The 19,872-nt window shown below is 33.8% G+C and overlaps 1 protein-coding gene and 1 pseudogene across 2 annotated transcripts in view; one reads left to right on the forward strand and one right to left on the reverse strand.

Annotated features, from left to right (window-relative positions):
- Positions 1-805: 805 nt before the first annotated feature.
- Positions 806-19,872, reverse strand: part of LOC149548040 (calmodulin-binding protein 60 D-like) — an 85,636-nt gene continuing 66,569 nt past the window's right edge. The window contains exons 5-8 of one of the 2 annotated variants that reach the window (XM_089792064.1): positions 3,627-3,787; positions 2,925-3,128; positions 2,700-2,778; positions 806-2,502 (exon numbers count right to left, since the gene is read on the reverse strand). In XM_089792064.1, the coding sequence (XP_089648190.1) occupies positions 1,778-2,502; positions 2,700-2,778; positions 2,925-3,128; positions 3,627-3,787 (1,169 nt within the window). In that variant the 3' untranslated portion in view covers positions 806-1,777. Of the gene's footprint in view, positions 2,503-2,648; positions 2,779-2,924; positions 3,129-3,626; positions 3,788-19,872 lie in introns of both variants that reach the window. The other variant, XM_089792063.1, reaches the window with a different exon arrangement.
- LOC149548041 (fructokinase-like 1, chloroplastic pseudogene) lies at positions 13,868-15,177 on the forward strand (annotated as a pseudogene).

Below are 19,872 nucleotides of genomic sequence, written 5' to 3' on the forward strand. Positions count from 1 at the left end.
TAAATTTGATAGAATTATTCTTCTCATTTAAAAAATAATGCAAAATAGTATTCAAAAGACAATGTTAAACATAATTATTAATTTATTGCAATTGCTCAAAACTTGCTATCAATTGCAAATTTTAATGTGCTTCCAGTATACTTAAATAGTCTAGAAACCAAACTCGACATATCATAAAGTCAAAATAAACAGCAACCATTTCAACCCCAAGAACAGCAAAATAATGCCCAGAAAGAGTCTTATCATGAATAAGATAGAATGCACAACCTGAGTCCATCGTACTCCTTCAAGTGGACGAAAACAGCACAGATACGTAATGCAATTATTTTTACTTAAAGATATCTATCAATCACAATCCAAACATACATATTCATAATTACAGAAAGATGTAGCATTATAGAATTGTGAAGAATAATTTTTCTCTGACCTATAAAAACAAGCATCTGGGGAAAAAATATTTTTACTTAAAAGATATCTATCAATCACAATCCAAACATGCATATTCATCATTACAGAAAGATGTAGCATTATAGAATTGTGAATAAGGATTTTTCTATAACCTCTAAAAACAAGCATCTGGGGAAGATATAAGGTAAAATTTCAAGTGAACTTTGATTTCAGCAAAAAGGTTTGCAATAGATCAAATTTCAAGAATATAGATTGCACCATCACAATTGCTTGTTTATTCAAAGAAGCTAAATATCATGCTTCCTATTCAGCTAGGATTGATTGAATCTAAAATAATATATAGCAGATATTTTGCTGGCAAAAACTAAAAACAAACAGATAGATGTGGACGGCCAGATTTGCAAGAACAGCAAGACGCCAGCACTTATTGATGGCATCTTAAGACCAGTTTGAGACTGTTATCAAAATGTAGTCTTTCATAGCCATCAATTCTCAGCACTCTTTGTTTTGGTGCAATCATGCATTCTGACTAGAACACACCATCACTTGCATCTCTCAACTTAAATTACTTGTATTCAGACTAATTATTTTAAAGTATTCCAGCGGATTACAGGATATTGTAACATTAAAAAGGCTTTGAGTTGTCAAAAAATGACCAACTCTGATGTGTGCAAAAGTGACAACCTCTGACATGTGATAGAATTCATAATGTACCTGTGATTTTGAGAGTATGGACTTTAAATTGACGATATAGGTTTTAGGGCTGAGGTTGGAAACAATTCGACTCACATATCAGGAACAAAGTCCCCCCAGAATATAAACTATGATATTTACAAAGTTGAGGATTTTTGGCCATTTGAAGTTTGAGAAAGTCGGGTCATTGACCAAGCTATGTCTAAAAAACTATCATACAATTAGAAAAGCTATTTACCATAAGTCCCCCTTCTGAAGTTATGATGCACGTGCCATTCGTAAAGTGAAAGAATTTGCCCATCTGTTTCTGGTAGAAAAGAACAGTGCACATGTTAATTGTAATTTTCGGGAGTCTATCCTCCCTGAGAATCCAATCTGCACAACCATCTTCATGAAGAGGAAAGCTGCTGCTATATGATCAGTTTTCCAATCTTTCCTAGCAGCTTTGAAAATTCCTTTACAAGAATAGTCTGATGTATTAGTAGGCAGGTTCAGTCTCAGCAGAATGAAGATAATCTCCTGGGAAAGGAGTATTTCACAAATGCACCTATAATGTTGAAAAACATACAGCTATATAATATCACGCCATCCATTGACAATTCATGTCATGCGTCTTATAAGCTGAGACCATTAAATGGAATATATGCATAACCTGTACAAGTGCCTCCACAAATGGTCAATTTTCAATCTCTACCAACTTCGCTCTTTTTGCAGCAGCTACTTTCCTGACTGTGATTCCCCACTTGAGAGCAGCTTTGAGCTTTAACCAAAATACATATGCTTTACCATGCAAACGGCGAGTGGACATACTAATGCTGACATTTGACGTTGGAGTAAATACTGAAAAACAAAATGCCTCATCTTTTTCTGAGTCATTGAAAAAGTTATTTTGTTGTATGCTCGTTCCTGCAGTCATACTTTGTATCAAACTTTGCAATTGTGCATCCAGAATCTGATTATCTACTCCAGAAGACGATTTTCCACTATATTTAGTGAAAGAAAGATCCTCCAATCCTTCCTGATAATCTACATTCCAACTATCTTGACTAACACAGGGTTCAACACACTGGTGCACATACTCATTATGAATTTGTCCAATACAATCAGTTTGGAAATGAGGATAAGGGCCCAGTATTTGGGTATCCAACGATGATTGAAGGGGATTCATTACAACTCGTTCAGTACCAAGTACTAAGGCAGAAGACAATACATTCTGAGGTGCTATACACTGTTCAGAAAAATTGGCTCTTGCTGCAAATTGACTGGACATTGTAACGCTTGAACTTTCAGTAGAGTATGGTGTCCAAGCACCATTTCTTGGATCTAGTAAGTGGTGATGTTGGTCTGTAACCTTGTCAAAAGCCATTTGTGAAGCAATACCATTTTCACCTACCTGGTCATCTGCATAGAACATAAAGGTTTATTAGTTCTTTTCCAAGATCCCACAAACAGATAATCTATTGGTTTGCAAGTGTATTTAGAATGCATATTAGTTTTACAGAGATCATTTCATTTTAAGTCATCAAATTCAAGTTTAAATGTGCTACCGCTCAGTACTCCATGTGAAGACAATGTCGTAACCCGATGGGATGTATTACCCGTCAGTGAGCTTGCATCATATTCAACTACTTCATTCCAGTGCTCGTACGTATATTTTACCATCTTGCTCACAAAAACCTTTTAACAATAACAAAACAAAACAGTTATCCAGCAAAACAGAAATTTTCTGTGTCTATATATATGTTCAGCCTTCAGGTATATGTATGTGTGTGATGTGTGTGCACAAGTGTGCCTCTAGTAAGAAATTTAAATTAAATGATTACCTTTTGAGTTTCTGAAAGTTCATCCACAAGAATGTATCTACCATCTACAAGAACTCCAACTGGTTCACAGACAGCATTGAATATTACTCCAAGTGTCTGTTGCTCATCAGCATAATAAGCAAAAAGCTTGCTATCAAGCACACAAGTCTTCGCATGATCGACTGTTCCTTCCCACATTTTGTTTGACATGCCTGTTCCAAGAACCTGCAAGTTCTCCAATTGTTAGTGCTATAAACAGAGAGAACAACCTCAGTGACAAATCCCTTTTTTCCGATAAAAAATGACTTGGGAGATATATTTTAAAGAGAAAAGTTTCCGTCTGTAACATGCCAACAATGTGGACATCAGAAAAAATTTGAGCCCTACATCACCTCATTTATAAATCTATTTATTTCTTTATGTGAGATGGGGAGAGCCATACAAAGAATCACCTTTTGCAGTTCTCTAATATGGAACTTATTTATTGTTTTCAAAGGCACAGCTTATACAAAAAACTCTCTTGCATAAATTTTAAAATATATATTTCATTCAGATACATTTGAGGGCAATGGAAGTTTGAAATCTGTAACCTAATTTATTTGTCCAAATGAAATAAGTAGAAGCAATCTTCTTACAGAAAAATAATTTATAAATATCTGAGACATGAACATGATACAAAAAAAACTTTGAAAAGATATATTTAATACAGAAGATTAAACTCACATTTCTAAGTCTCTGGGGATCTATCAGCATTAACCTTAGAAAATCTTGTACAGTATAGATCCTCTCACTGTTCAAACGCTTATGAAAAGCACCATCTTTTCCAATCTTTTCTAGACGCCATACCTCATCATGCAGTACTGGCGGATAATGCTTCTTATACACTGGAAGAAAAAGGAATAAAGGTATAAAAATATATAACTATTTAGATCAAGGTATCTCAACATCACACCAATAATATCCAAAATCAAATAATTCATGCGAAAAGATAAATAAACAAATAATTCAAAATCTAAAAGAGTTGCGTCAAAATCAAATTTCAGCAAATCTTAACAGTCTTCAAGAAGTATATCTAAATAGATATGATGAAGGGTACTCTCCTTACTAACCCAAACACACAAATCACAACAGGGAAAAAAACAGAAAAATTGCAAGAACAAAAACACTTGTTTTCAATTAAATTTATCTTCAATGGGATGGCACTACAACATTCCAAAAAAATAACATGCTACAGCCACATGGGCATTTTCATTACAATAATCTACAAGACAGCGCCACAAACTACCCTTGTAAAACTGAGCTTGAAACCCTCTTCAGTCTTGTAAATTTAACAGTAACACCAATTACCACCTTAAAATGTTCTAAAAAGTGAAACTTTCCAATTTTGGTGCCCAAAAGTTCAGTTTCCTGCCTCAACATTTTTTCTCTCTTCTTTTTTGTATCGAAACTTGAGTCTTGATGGCATAACATAACTTAAGAACTGTGTACCAAATTTTCTATTATAACCACTTTTCAGAAACCTCTCAAAGCACTCTACAGCTAAGATGGTAGAGCATAGTCACAGACAAGTTTTGACCCCTCAGTGCCTCTAAGGCTTCCAAAATTGAGTTCAAATTTTTCATACCACCCTATCAAAATAGAAAATCCAACATCTTCAAAACCAGACTTGATCTTGCCACAAAACTTTACTGGCATACTTATATATCCAAATGAACCTGGAAGGTAAGTAGTTGGAACAATCCGAAAAACTTACTAAAAAACATGTAATCCTTACCCAAAATAGTTTTTATCGAAAAACTAGACAATATTTTTAGATGATGCAAGATTGCTCTTACGTAAACCTAGATGCCTCCTGCATCGAGATATCTATTGTGAAAGAGTATGATAAATCATAATGTCTCAAATTTGGCAATTGAAATATGTTCACAATTAAATTAAGATTCAGGAAGCAAAACTAGTCTATGCCGTTGATCCACATACTCAGACATTGATAAAACTGCTTATTTACTACTCTCAAGCTCTTTATTTCCAGGAACAGGAAGAGACTCAAGAAAATCATCTTGTTCAATCTCCTTGTCTCCACAACTCTTATTTTCTTGCCTATTTGAAGTACCTCCATTGTACCTTACGATTAGAAATCAGAAAAGCAGAGAAGAGATGTTTGAAGCATTCTTACTTTTGCAAAGCCTATATTTCTCCAATGAAAATATAAATACTGAAGTTCTTCAAACAAAAGCAGAAGTTAATGAGATTAACCTTGTAGAAATCACTTACCTCTAAGCCATGGAACACAAACCATGGTACTGTTGTGCAACATGATATATTACTGCACCTTATGAGGATACTTATTCAATCACCCAGCCTTGTAATGTCCCCATTTTTAGCTAAAGTGATTTGTCATGTTTCCAAGATTTTCTAGGGCTAATTGGTGTGCTTGGAAGACCTTCAAAGTTCTTCGAGTGGACAAATTCAGTAGTGCAGGATTTTTATTCATCAAAATGCACTTAGTATGTGATGTAAATCCTTGTAGTTGTGACACTTTCAAAATGGTTTTCTAACCTTTTGGAAGCTCTCTAAGCTTCTTGGAGAATTTGTCTATTTTAAGTAGGTCACTCAGTTGCCTCCAATCATTATCCCAAGTCTTCGGTGTCTTTTTGGTATGATCAAAGTTTAATTTCTATGCTGGTTCACTGCTTTCCGCAAATGGGTAAGCTATTCAGTTATTATTTAATTAATTCGCTTAATTGTCTAATGTTGACAATATTACAAGGACAGCTTAGTGTAATATCTTGTTGAAATGGTATTTGTAATGTCCCATTTCTAATTTGCCCTAGAAGTTGCCCTAAATCATAAACGCAATATATTAGATTTAGGGTTCACCAAGTAAATGGTTTCTTTAATTATGTGTTTCATTCTTGTATCCTGCATTCACCATATGAACACAATGCCAGCATACAAACAGAGATGTGTGTGTATGTTTAATGTAAAGACTGAATCATTATGAAAACATTATTTATAAATAAATCAAAAGTTAGAATAAAGAGAATAAATCTTCATCATTATGCAGTACTTAAGTTGCATGTGAATTCCAAGAATAAAAGAGTATGGAATCATAGTAGGGTGCCCTAAGACAGCAGTTTTTCCTCCACACTAACCTCCTCCATTCTTCTATGGTTGGAGAGATGCTTTATAAAATCACATAAATAAATGAGTCTTTATTTCTGTATTACTTAAAATAGAATTATACTAACACCCTAGGTTCAGATTTGCTAACTGGTATTCGCTCTCTGGTAGTGAGAGTTGGATCTGGTGAAGGATATTGTGTTCTTGTTTAGATGTTTTCATATTTTAATTTGATGCCTCTAACTAACTATGTGTTATCTGCCACTGCTACTATATATTCTTCAGATCACTGTAGATGGGAGTTGCTATTCAATTTAGATTACAGATCTTCTTATACTTCTTTTGACTCTGCCATATATACTCAGACGGCCAACAAGAAAACTGATATTATATCTTATCTGTTTGATCTGTTGTATTCCCTCCAGTTCTTAGAATGAATCCTCATTTATACTCCATTGGTGGAAGGGTCACCATCTTTCATAAGGATTGAGTTGCTACTTTTCATTATTTGTCTTTGAGAATAATATATTATTCCCCAAATTGATCTTCCTTGAATGTTCTCGAATAAAACCTAACTTTAATATCTTCCAAGATGGGGGAGAGTCACACCCTTCACCACATCTCCACCTTTGCAACAATTGAAATCTTTCAAAACTATTGGAATATTTGATTATATTTAGTCTGTCATTTAGTTGTTCTATTAATTAGTGCATTTATTATTTCCTTAGGCTTCTTTTATTAGAAAACCTAGTTGCTATTTTTAGCTTCAGTTAAAGGGTTAGTTCTTTTTAGAACACCGTCGTGAAAATTGCTATATATACTTTGTATTTTCATGAATAAGATAATGGAGTTACCTAAACAATAATCGCCACCCTTCGAGAGTTGCAATCCTTCACAACCTTTGCCTTTTGAAGGAATCACTTCCTTATTCTTTTTTCATTAACTCTTTCTTGATTCACACCTTCAAACTACGTCTCCTCTTTTTACTTCTTCATTGAGTCTGCAGCTATGTCTTCTATTTGTACTTCCGTGTATACTTTTCTTAGCAGCATATGCATATATTCCTCTTTCACATCAGCATATACTCTCCTTACAATTTTGCTATAAACTCTTCTTACACGCATGCCTTCAACCTTTCTTCAATGATCTCTTTTATCCTCCCATTGTCATTCCCAAAAATTAGGGCAAAAACACACCAACAATTTTTTTTAAAGGTTATAACTGAGTTGTCTACATACTAACACTGAAAACCTAAACCCCAAACACATTGAAACCTTGTTATGCAAACTTGAAAACTTGTAAACATTCATTTACCGTTAACCTTGTGTATATATATAAGGTGTATTTTTGTTCTTAAATGTTGGGCATGACACCCATTTGCAGATCTGCAAATGTAAGCTTGAGATGAACTCTTCTACCTCCCCTCAAAAAATACAATTCACAACTTCTTAATTTAATTTCCCAAGGGTGGTGTCTCTTCCACTTTCTTAATTGCCCCTTAACCAAGCTTAACTGTTGTTCTTTATTTCTAATTCAGTGAATTCTTTTCCAACTCCACCCTGATTATTCCATATTTTATTTCCAATTTCCCTTCCTGTCTTCATGTCCCCTTTCAAATAGACTATTTTCTCTTTTATAACTTATGTTGGGGGAGACACACCTCCTCATTACATGCCTCTTGACCTTCAATTAAACTTAATTAACTTGTATTTATTGTATTATTATTTACTTTTTATTTAGTATTATTATCTATTATTAAATCCTACATCAGAATGGGGACATTAGAGTATTAAGAAGAATTTTAAGTTGGCAACCTAGGCTTGTGGTATATTGCGCGTGAAGAATATTTCTAATTCCTCTAAAAGGTCTTTGTGAGGGAAAAGAGAAATTGTTATATTTTAAAATTGAATAGTTCGCTCCAAAAAAATATAAAACAAGGACTTGAGCTCATTTGTGAGTTAAAATTGTAAATGTAATATTGCTATTGGAATGTGTTGGTATATTTGTGAAAAGTTCACATTATTAGTTATAAGGTTTGTTATTATTATGTGGACTACTGTAAAATGTTAGCTATTTGTATATATGTTTGTTGACTCATTATCAACTCATTGATTTAGAGGATTTGTTTGCTTTAAAAAAGGATGTCAAAATCATATAAATGTGCAACTTATTTGGTTAAATGATAATGCATATCATAATTTCATGTGTTCATAAATTCTATAGGACGAACCTAAATACTCCCAAAGCTTTCTGAGGAGGAAACCCCTTTTGGAGTAGTTGGTTTTGGGGAACTTCCCCTAGCTAGCTGAGTAATTTCAAACAGAGACCATCATTGTGCTTCAGATCAGAGTTTCAATTTGGGAAGCAGATTCAAAGACTTTGCAATGTTTTAATGTTGCAAAATTTTGATTCAGTTTGTGTTGAGATTGCCAAGGATACTTTGGGTGACTTGAAGAAGTCTATATGCCAGGCCGTACTGTTCCTCTTGAGAGGCCATACCATTCAGTTTTAGCAAGGTTGCACAGGGACGGGGGGGTACTTGGAGTACTTAGGTAACGGTACCGGTATGGGTACGACTCTTTTTCATAATAGAAAACGGGGATACTTGGGTATGTCAAACTTTATTTTTAGTTGTACTTTTATATTTATAGAAAATCTGAAATAATGAGTCATGACAATGGTTCTTCAAAACAAGAACTGTGATAAAGTTTGCAAATGTAATATATTGTTTTCAGTTTCGGATTTGGTATATGTTTGTAATAATAATATATGATCAATGATTAGATGCATAACAGAGAAGGCAGACTTTAAATATGAACAAGAAGATCATAAATCATATGGCGATGACATAATGCAAATGATAAAACTCTGACTTGAATAGTGATGAAGTTTATTGTTAATCATATTGTATCAAAGTTTCAAACCGATTAGGTATTGAATTAAGCTTGATAAACAATAAGCTGATATGCAAACAAAAAACTGAAAAAAAAATCAGAAATCTTAATCAAGGTCCTTAGCTATGATGCTCTCCACCAAGTACCCGGTACTTAGGATATGTGTATCCAGTGCTTGGGTATGTGAGTACGAGTACTAGGGGCGTGGGTACGAGTACCCATGCAACCTTGATTTTTAGTCTTCTGTGAGGAATATTCTCTAAATTTGATTCTCTTAATTTTCTGTTTGGTGTCACCATTTTCCATCATTGTAGGTCGTACATTTTGTGGCTGTTAGCAAAGCAAATTTTTCAACTACATATCAGATTATTATTTTTAATTGCATTTAAATATTTAATTACTTAAAGAATTAAATTTTTATCATAAAGTGAAATAATTAAATATTAAAATATATGTGGGTGAAGTTAGGTTATGAGATTTTACATTTCACATAAATTAATTCTTTCAAGAATTAATTTTGGTTAAAAATTTGGAAGCATGTAAATTGCCGGTAAAATGAAAAAAGTATAAGTGGAAAGGTGAATTTATAGAGAATCTTGGAAAGGGGAAGTTGGAAAGGTAGAACTTACTCAACACTTCATGTGGGGTAATTTTCTTCGAAAGAGGGAATGATTTTATTGAGCTCGTTCTCTCTCTCCGGATAAATAAGAGTTTTGTAACCAAATTTTAAATTTTTCATTCAATGAATACTTTGTAAAGTATTTTGCTTTATCATGCATTTATTTCCTTTAATAGTCTTTGTACTCTTAAAAGGAAGTGGTCTGTGTATCACTATTATGGAAGATTATCGATGAACTGTGTTTTATCGATATTTGCAAAATATGCATTTGAAGACTTATGGACATATTGGGAGACTGTGTGCTGTCAATATTTGCATATATTCTCACTTATAAAGTATTTGTTCGGCTTTCTTGATTATGAATGGACATTGTGCCATTGATAAATGTTCATATCTTTTCCGGTTGCAAGAATTTGTTTCCTTGAGAAGAGGGATTGTATTAAACAATAATTCGAACTTAAAGGAGTTATACTTCTCAATTTAGAGGAAGGTTATCAATTTAAGGATAACCTATCCAACTGTTAGTGCTATTCGTTCTTCTTTCCGGACATGTGGAATTGGTTTGAGTGTTTTTTTTTAAGGACAAATCTGTTCACTAATAGATTTTTGTAACTCCCTTGAGGAAAGTGAGAAGATCGGTGCTTTCTTTCTCAAATTAGGGTCTTTTCAGAAAATAAGGTTGGAGAATCTGTGTATTTGAAGATTTTTTTTTAAATGGGTCATGACTGGGCCAAGAACATGAATCAATATACGAGAAGGTATCCACCAACTCTTGAAGAAATAATGGCTATAGATGACCAGATGCTTCATCTATTTTGGAATGCTTGCAAAGAAAGCATCTGTGAAGTCGAGAGGAACAATTTGAACACTAGTGAATACCACCAATCTGCATGGCTGTTCAAATGTGTGCAACAGAGATATTATGGATTAAAGGATCTTGAGCAAGAGAAATATCAGGTTATGACACAAGATTTGCACCAAGCTAAAAATAAAAGATTTAAGATTCCTTTGGTGTGCATGCAAGCAGACAAAAAGGAACAACTGTTCATTTGTCCTTGGAAGAAGTATCATCAAAAGAATATAAAAATATCTGTGTCCCCGACCATTTCTTAAAGGGACAAATGATGATTTCTCGTGTGGAATTTTAGAAGCAAATGGTAATGTCACCGAAGTTGGGATTAATGAATTTAATTACAGCTCTAATGGTGCAAAGAAAGGTACAATTTTTTCTACATTCACTTTTCCTCTTGAATTAGAAACTTTTTCTTTCAATCTGGGTAAAAAGATCAAGAGAAAAATGACAACTTATATGGGACTATAAAAAGAATTTTTAGATTGTGATCTGGAAATGGAGGCTTTTTCTTTTTTTGAATTTAAAGAGACAACAGAAAATCGTATAAAGGCAAAAGAAATAAACCAATTAGATTTTCACTCAGCTCAACCTGAATATTTATCTTTCAGTTTTATTGATCAAGAAAATGGAGAAAAGGGTCCTCAAGAAAAAGAAAGATACTTTAACACCTCTGAATATATCCCTCACCAAAAGAATTTTGAGCAGACTCCAGAGTTTTCAGCCTTTTAATGATTTGCAAATTGAATGCAGAAAAGAAGCTGACAATATTCTTTTTAAATCAAGTTGTTCTCATGATGTTGACCTTGTTTACATAGAAAAAGAAAATTTTCCAGTAACCAAAATTGATCCTATGTTGGAATAATTTGATAATTTGATGAAGTCTGTGGATATGGGTGAAAAGGATGTTGCTTTCAGTGATGATTTTATTTGTGGGACAAGAGAATAAGTGTCTTTAGCCAAATATGATCCTAAGTTTATAGAAAGTAATCTTGAGAAATTGCAGCCACTAATATATGAAGAAATTGATTTCTCATGGGATCCAACAGAAGAAAGTTAGATTCTTGAAAAATACAGTGCCATGTTTCAATAAATATAGTACAGGCATTAATGGTTATGGGTCAAATAATCTTGCACGAGCTGGGCATGAGGATGAAATTAATTCAGAAATTTTTTATTAAGAATGGTCGTATGGACAAGTATGCATTTATAAAAAGATCTTGCAGGCAACCAAATTTGAAAGTGAAGCAGTCGCCAAAGAACTATTATTCTTGGTTGCACTCAATGACCATAATCTTAGTTGCCAATTTGTGAAACAAATCTGCTTTGGGCATGTGAATCGGATCCATGGATTCAGGATTTTTTATTTCCCAATTATATATATATAGGTAGATGCATCATATATAGTAAGAAATAAGAGAAATATACATAATTCTAAAAGTATAAGAGAGCAAAATAGAGAGCAAATGTGAGAGTAAATGAACTTGCATCTTGAATAAAAGGGTCATTTTTAGGGTTTGAAGCAAAAAAAAACATTAAAAAATGCACTTGGGCCCACCGTTTTTTGTTTTTATGTCTAGCATTGCCACGGATCCGCATGGATCCACGCTAGGTCTTCGGGCTGTGGCTTGGATTCATGAGGATCCAGGTAGAATCCTTGATGACAAGAAAAATCAAGTATCTTGCCTGGATTTTCACGGATTCAAGCCTAGATCCGGATATGGATTAGATCCAAATCCGGATGTGACCTATACATGACAAATCCGGTAACTAAGACCATAATCCATTGCTGAGAAGTGGCTCATATTTTTCATAGCCCATCAATGGTTTCACGTGAAACCTCTAAAGCTTTCATGAGGTAAGGAGTTTTACCTCAGCAAATAGTCGTGAATAAATTTTTTGGTGTGTTCAAATTTTGGTGGGTATGTGCCTAGCTGCCCCTTCATGACTCCATACCCAATGGACTCGATACTAATTTTTTTCTAGGTTTTGGGTTTCTCTTCGTTTAGAGCCTGTGTTTTCCCTCAAATAAGATTGCAACCTTTTTCCCCTTTAAACTTGGTTAACCTCTTTCATTTCCAAACATTTGCATGACCAAAGTTTCCAACTAGACAGAGGCCCAATTATTCATCTTTCCAGTGAACAAAATCTGATATGTTCCAGTTTCCCATGCCCAGATCATACCATTAAAGAAAATCCTCGATCTTGAATAAGCCGCTTTGACAATTTTGAAGGTCTTTTCAATCATCCGTGGAGATTTGCTAGGGTAGGCTTGTACAAGTGGAAGCATGAGTTAAATTTGGTGATCACATTCGCATATATTTGCAAGGCTTCTAATTCTATGAATGTAGTACTCTACAAATACAATGTGGTCCTACAAATGCAAATACTATATCCTTGAACACATTTCACTGCATATTTTCATAAAGGCCCACGAATTCAAAGCCCATATAAATTTCATCCTCTACAAAAGAACTTTCGTGTGGCGAACAAAATCTTATCATTTTTTGAATTGTGGCAAACTCAATGGTCATCTTACGAGAAAATATATAATTTATTTGGGATTTAGTAATTATCGGGTGAAGAAGAAAGTTTAGAACCGACTATCAAGCCCGACAAGGATTTTCATACTTCCTAGATCTAGTGACCACCTGACTATAAAGGATACTGACATCCCCTCAAAATCCTCCAATGGATCTTCGTATGGAAGCACCAAACTCATGATGAGAGGTATGTTTTAATGATTAGATGAAGCTTATATATATTCGGTGAAGACCTCTAGATATCTTCATCAAACCTCTAAGATATATTGGCATTCAAATGAATGTGGAAAGTATCCCATCAAAGCAATGCAAAATCTCCAATATTTTTGGCCTTTAAGAAAATTTTAGAATGCCGAAATGAATGGTCGGCCTCTTCATAAGTTTGTGAAACAATAGTGCGAAGATGGCTCTATTCCCTGTGACATTCTACAGTTTTTGTTCACTACTTATCATTCAAGTTGGACCCGATAATTATTTAATGAACAATAACCAAATTCCTTGAAATATGTGATTGTCGGTACTTTGGGCTTCATAACAACTTTGAAACACAAATGGTTCCATATTTCCGCTTCTGCCAACTGAATGATAATGCACATGTTAATGGGTGCCTTGCAAAGTTCTTAGGTTCCTAAAGGGAACGACCTCCCAATAATGGAACGTGCTAGATGAATATGAAACAGTTCGCAAAGATTCTTAATCGATGTTGCAGGAGAGGTGTGTTTTAGTTGGCTCTTCATTCCCAGACACTGAGTTATCTACTACTGTCAACATCTCCACATTGCCACTAGATAAGCGACTACCGATAAAGCAAACAATTTTGAGAATGAGGTGAATTATGCGGGTGCATTAAGGGATTCATATAAGTAAAGGTAAATAGAGAGTTTCAGTCAAGAACATTTCATGGAGATTCTGCTATAGGCGAGGGCAAAGCACTTATGAAGCACGACAAGAAGCCTACTCAGCACAAGTTTTTCACATGGGGTCTGGGATGGGACGTTGTCATTAAGTCCCTCAAGCCCCTCTTTCCCACTTTGGTGGAAGGTAGTGGGAGCAAAGTAGAATTAAAGAATACAAGAAAGAAAACTCCTACAAGGTACAATAATAGTGTAGCAATTAAAGGAGATAATAAGGATGATCATAGTGATTTTGAATATGACTTGCCACCTTTAGTATGCTATTTTGGATCTACCAAAATGAGTTTGTTCCCATTGTCATGGAATCGCACAAACAACTAGATAAAGACATGTATTCGACATGGAAATCCCTACATTGTGATCCTCCAAAGTTTGCCCAGGCATTGAACGGATCACCATTTATTGTGGCTATTGCACTAGCCAAGTTGGGAGGTACAACAGTATTCATGGATAAGTAGAAGATGATCCTTTTGGTTATTGGATGGTTCAGACTATGAATAAGGAAAATGTCCAAACTTGTGGTGTTAAATTTGATCCTTATGCAGCAACAATAGTGTCTTATATGAACTTAACTTGCTCAAATGGGAAAGTTGGAATGGAGTGCATCAAACCAAGTGTTGAAGACTGTCTACATAGTTCTGAGATAGACATTGGCATGTTAGGAGAGGCTAGGATGTTCCAGTTCAGTTCCGTGGCTCTTCTAGAACAATCTGAAACTACTCTTTCTGCAATGAAAATGTCAAAAAGAGTTTGGAGGAGTCACATTCTTTGATCCAAACCTACCTGTGCCACTTCGGTGATCTCGTGATGAGACAAGAAGAATTATTCAGGAACCATGGAATGAGGCCAATGTGATCGAGGTAAACATACAAGAATTGGACTTTTTAATTAACTAGAATCATTTTGCAGAAAGAGATATTATAGGCATCAATACCATTTACAACATTTCAATGAAGCCAAGGGGAGAAGTTATCATACTAGAAGAGAAGAACTTTTACCGTTATGGCATGATAACATAAAGATTCTCATTGTAACTCACGGAACCTTTCAGATACACAACTACACACCAACATTTGAGGGTAAAGTGACAGGGACAGAAGATGTATCGGTCGCTTATGATACATGTGATAGGACTGGTGTTGGAGATGCTATGGTAGCAGCTTTTATCAGAAAACTGACCACACAACCCGAGATATACAATAATCAAGCTGAATTAGAAAGGCAGTAACAGAAAAACGCAGTTATCAATACAATATTCAATGGGCTCTTTATGTGACCTAAAATCTAAATCAGCATCAAGGAGGATATTTCAAGACACACCGACTACAAGGGTTACAGGGCAAGGCCTATGTTTTCAAACTCAGCATTTGCAGTACAACAGATAAAGTAAGATGAAGCCAAATGGATAGGTACTGGATAGTAACCAGAGGTACTGGAGTTCTCTGCATCCATGTACAGAACGCAATCCTCAGATAGAGCCAGTGTTAGCAAAGCAAATTTTTCATCTACATATTAGATTAAAAAAATTATTTTTGCATTTAAATATTTAATTCCTTAAAGAAATAAATATTTATCGTTAAGTGTGAAATAATTAAATATTAAAATATGTGGGCGATGTTAGGTGATGAAATTTTAGATTCACATAAATTAATTCTTTCAAGAATTGATTTTGATTTAAAATGTGGAAGCATGTAAAGTGCCAGTGAAATGAATAAGGTATTAATGGAAAGGTGAATTTATAGAGAATCCTGGAAAGAGGAAGTTAGAAAGGTAAAAGTTACAAGAAGTTGCTCAACAACTTCATATGGGGGAATTTTCTTTAAAAAGGGGAATAATTTGATTGATCTCTCTCTCTCTCTGGAAAAATAAGACTTTTGTAACCAAATTTCCAGTGTTTCATTCAAATGAATACTTTGTCAAAGTATTTTGCTTTCTTGTGCATTTATTTCCTTTAATGGTCTTTGTCATGTTAAAAGGAAGTAATTTGTGTATCACTATTATGGAAGATTATTGATGAACCACATTTTATCAATAGTTGCAAAATATGTATTTGAGGGCTTATCGATATAATGGGAGACTGTGTACTGTCAATATTTGCATATATTCTCATTGATAAAGTGTATGTTTTGATTTCTTGATTATTAATGGACTTTGTGCCATTGATAAATGTTCATATCTTTTCTGGTTATACTTAAGGGAGTTATACTTCTCAATTCAGAGAAAGTCGATTCAGAGGAATTGTTAGTGTTATTTGTTCCACTTTCCCAGCATGTGGAGTTGGTTTGAGTGTTAATTCTTGAAGGAGAAATCTGTTCAGTAACAGTGGTGTGCATAAAAACTTTAAAAAGGAGGCTATATGTAATGACAAATTAATTGAATTATTTAACAGCCCAATTAAAGTGAGTTTTGTGTCAACTAAAATTATAAAATAGAAGTCACCTTATTCCAGCCAAAAAAAGACAAAGAAATGGAATGCAAAGAGACAAGCTGATGGAAGGTCAAAAGTTTTTTGGAGAGTGTTATAAAAGTTCAAGTGGGGGATCATTCAGAACATGTTCAAATGTTTTATTGAAATTGATGAAACTGTCTCATGCTTTGCCCTTAGCTAGAATTTCTAGAGATATAAACCTTCAGAAGTTAGTGAAGAGCTGAACAGAAACCTCATTCTTCTTGGCGTGGATTCATGAGAGTCTACATTTGTGTGGAATAATGTAAGATGTTTAAATATAATTGCCAGACATTTATTCCTATGTGTTATCGCATATATTTGAGCGATAAAGGTAAGCACTTAATATTTGATGGCCATGTACATATGATAATGCCTGAAGACAATTAATAATTGATTCTTAATTCTAGAGGTAATATGTGTGGAACCCGTTTCAATTTACTGTGGAGATATTTGAGCCGAAGTATTAGATCTGATCTTCATCATATATTCATTGGGCTATGGCAGATGATCCAAAATGATTCAATATTCGCCATGTTTGTATATATAAGGTTTTAAAGATCATAATGCCAATCCCATCATCTTAAGGAGGTAACATTATAATAAGAGCTTCCATTAAACATTTTACCCATTGGGCCTTTATATACTCACAGCAATAATACTTTTATGCCTAATGTTTGATACAAATAATTTAATATTGTTTAACAGTATTGAAAACTTCTGGCACAAACATTAAGAAGCTAAGTAAAGGTTACGCTGAAATAATCAAAGGAGCCAGAGATTATTGACAGAGTCACTTCTAAGGGTCAGAAATATATGTTGAATGCATTCCACTCCATATCGCTGGTGATGGTATTGCAATAAGAAGTCAATATCCACTATTTCGAGAAGAGAGAGAAAACAATTTGTGGTTTCTACCAGATCGTTTCTATTGGCATTTGCTGTGCTATTTAATCCCTTAGGAGCACATGAGGCATGAAACTTCATGCTAGCGGCACCAAATCTTTATATCCAGACATATTGCAGAATGTCTATAGAGTATCAGACCTGTAGAGTCATAGTATTAGGCTGTAATCAAGGTATATTATTGTTGTTTCAAGTTGGGTGAGTCTGTTCATGATTCTGTGGCTGTGCTTGGGGTGTTAAATCACCGGTTCTGTTTTATATCAGCCACTAATTCTCTTATTTTGGTGTAATACATATGAACTAACCTTGTAATGTTTTGGATAGTCATAAAAACAAAAACTGCTATTCCTATGCACATTTAAATTGTAATACTAGATGGTAGTATCACCAGTTGGTTAACATTTGCTTATCACTAATGTACCTAACCCGCTAAACAAGTGGTTAATCTTTAATAAGCTTCCCACTGAATAAGTGGGAGTGCCCATTTGTTGCCCACTAATTAAAAGGAGGATTTGTATTTTCTCGCCACTGAATAGATGAAAAAAGGTTGTTTTAATTTCCAGTATTGCATATGCACTCCATTGAATAAGTGGTATTGGTTGGCTTGTCACCTAATACTTTACTTTCTACTTCTGCGACTTAATTTGATATGTAAATCCTGTTGGACTAACCCCCAACCCCCCCCTTTGGGATTCGTGACATGGCTTAACCACCTTTTGTGTTTTATAAGTCTAGTGGTTGTATCAAGCATTGACAGGTCAATCTTTTGGTGCAACAACAACCCTAGCTTGTAACAAGTGGTATCAGAATTTGGTCATAGGTTTGAATCCTCTCGAATAACTTTAAGGGGGGATTTTTGGACTAACCCCCAATGTTTCCCTTCGAGATTCGTGACATGGCTTAACCGCCTTTTGTGTTTGTGATGTCCCCTTTCAAGAACAAAATTTAACATGTTTTAAGTAAATGATTTAATAATATAAATATATATAATTAAATTACACAAATACATAGTAACGTAATTAAGTAATAATCTAAATTATTATTATTAAATGAAAAAAAAAAATTCATATATAATACTATCATTAAATGAATAAATTAAAATATTACAAAGTAATGAACAATAATGAAATAAATTACAAACATAAAGTCAAGTCAATAATATCTATGATCAACTTAGGTAACCTAGGGACTCCAAAAATTGTCAATCAATATAAGCAAAACATATACAAATGAAGGGATAGCCATATTTACAAGTAAACGTATAATAATCCAATAAGAGGCTTGCACAATGGAACCAACATGGCAATATTGTTATTCACTAAATTTTAGTTAATATGCATTGATGGGATTTAACCACCATATAAACAATTAATGTTAACTAGAAGTATTTGGTAGTATAATCCTAAATATTCGAATGGTGTCAATGGAGCAAGGAAGGAGTAAAATGTCAACAATGATAAACCTCTTGTTTTGCCCAAGGCAATATACTTGGTAAAAACCATTGTGAATCAATATATTATATAATACAAGCATCGATATGAACCACACAGAAGAGCTTTTGTGTAATCTAATCATTTGTGACTAGTTATATTTGGTTACCAAGTTAAGACTAGGGTTTTTCCATAAACATATGGTATTATGTTTTAATAGATTTTTCCTAAAATCATAAACCTGCCACTCTTTATTTATTCAAGAGACATTGCTCTCAACGATGAAAGGTATATGAAGAACATCGAACATTATAGGAATGGAACAACTGGCAAAAGAAGAATAAAAAGAAAATGATAAGTGTCTCAAACAGAATATAAGGAATGTATGACAGTGAAGTCCTTATTATAATTTAAAACAAATACAATTATACATGGGACATCCCATAATATATTAGCGGGAGGAATATTAGGCAACATATGAGGATTTGAATTAAAAGATATTTTAATAGCAATCCAAATTAGCCTTGCGATAGAAAGTAAATAGAAAGACAAGACGAGGGTAAATAAATATACTAACGTACTTGGGAAAGACACTTAACTAGAAAACGGAGATAAAGAGAACTTAGAGAAGTATCGTCAATTGCTACTTCATACCAATTTGGGAACATCAACACATGTTCAACTAATTGATGTTGAAAGGGAGTTGGGAAAGAGTCATCAAAGGGTGAATCAAAAATTAAAATTGTTAAATTCTAAATTACTTGTTGTCACCACACAAAAATGGAAATTATATTATGAAGAAAGTGACCACATCATATAGAATCATGGGAATTGATGCAAAGAGTCACACATACGATTTAGAGATAAAAGTCCACACTATTACGATAAATGATAGTTTCTATTATCTCTATTTAGTATCTAATGGTTATCTATTGTAATCTTCTATAAATATTAGAATGTTTTTGTAAATATTAGACTGTTTCTAATATTTAGTTTTATGTTTCTAGAATAGAATGTTTCTTTACGATTGTTTCTTAAGAAAACATCGTCAGTCTCTTGTATAAATTGATCTCTTGATCACTATTAATAACAAGCAAATATTTACCAATTACTTCACAATATGGTATCAGAGCCAATACTCTAAATTTTTCCAAAAATAATTATAATTTCTTGGTTGAAATTATCTATCTTTTATTTTTGAAATTATTTACATGCAAATTTTCTTCCAACTCTTTCTACAATCT

Source organism: Cupressus sempervirens, chromosome 7 (assembly GCF_028749045.1).
Source record: "Cupressus sempervirens isolate cs-2001-9-10 chromosome 7, ASM2874904v1, whole genome shotgun sequence".
Classification (NCBI taxonomy): domain Eukaryota; kingdom Viridiplantae; phylum Streptophyta; class Pinopsida; order Cupressales; family Cupressaceae; genus Cupressus; species Cupressus sempervirens.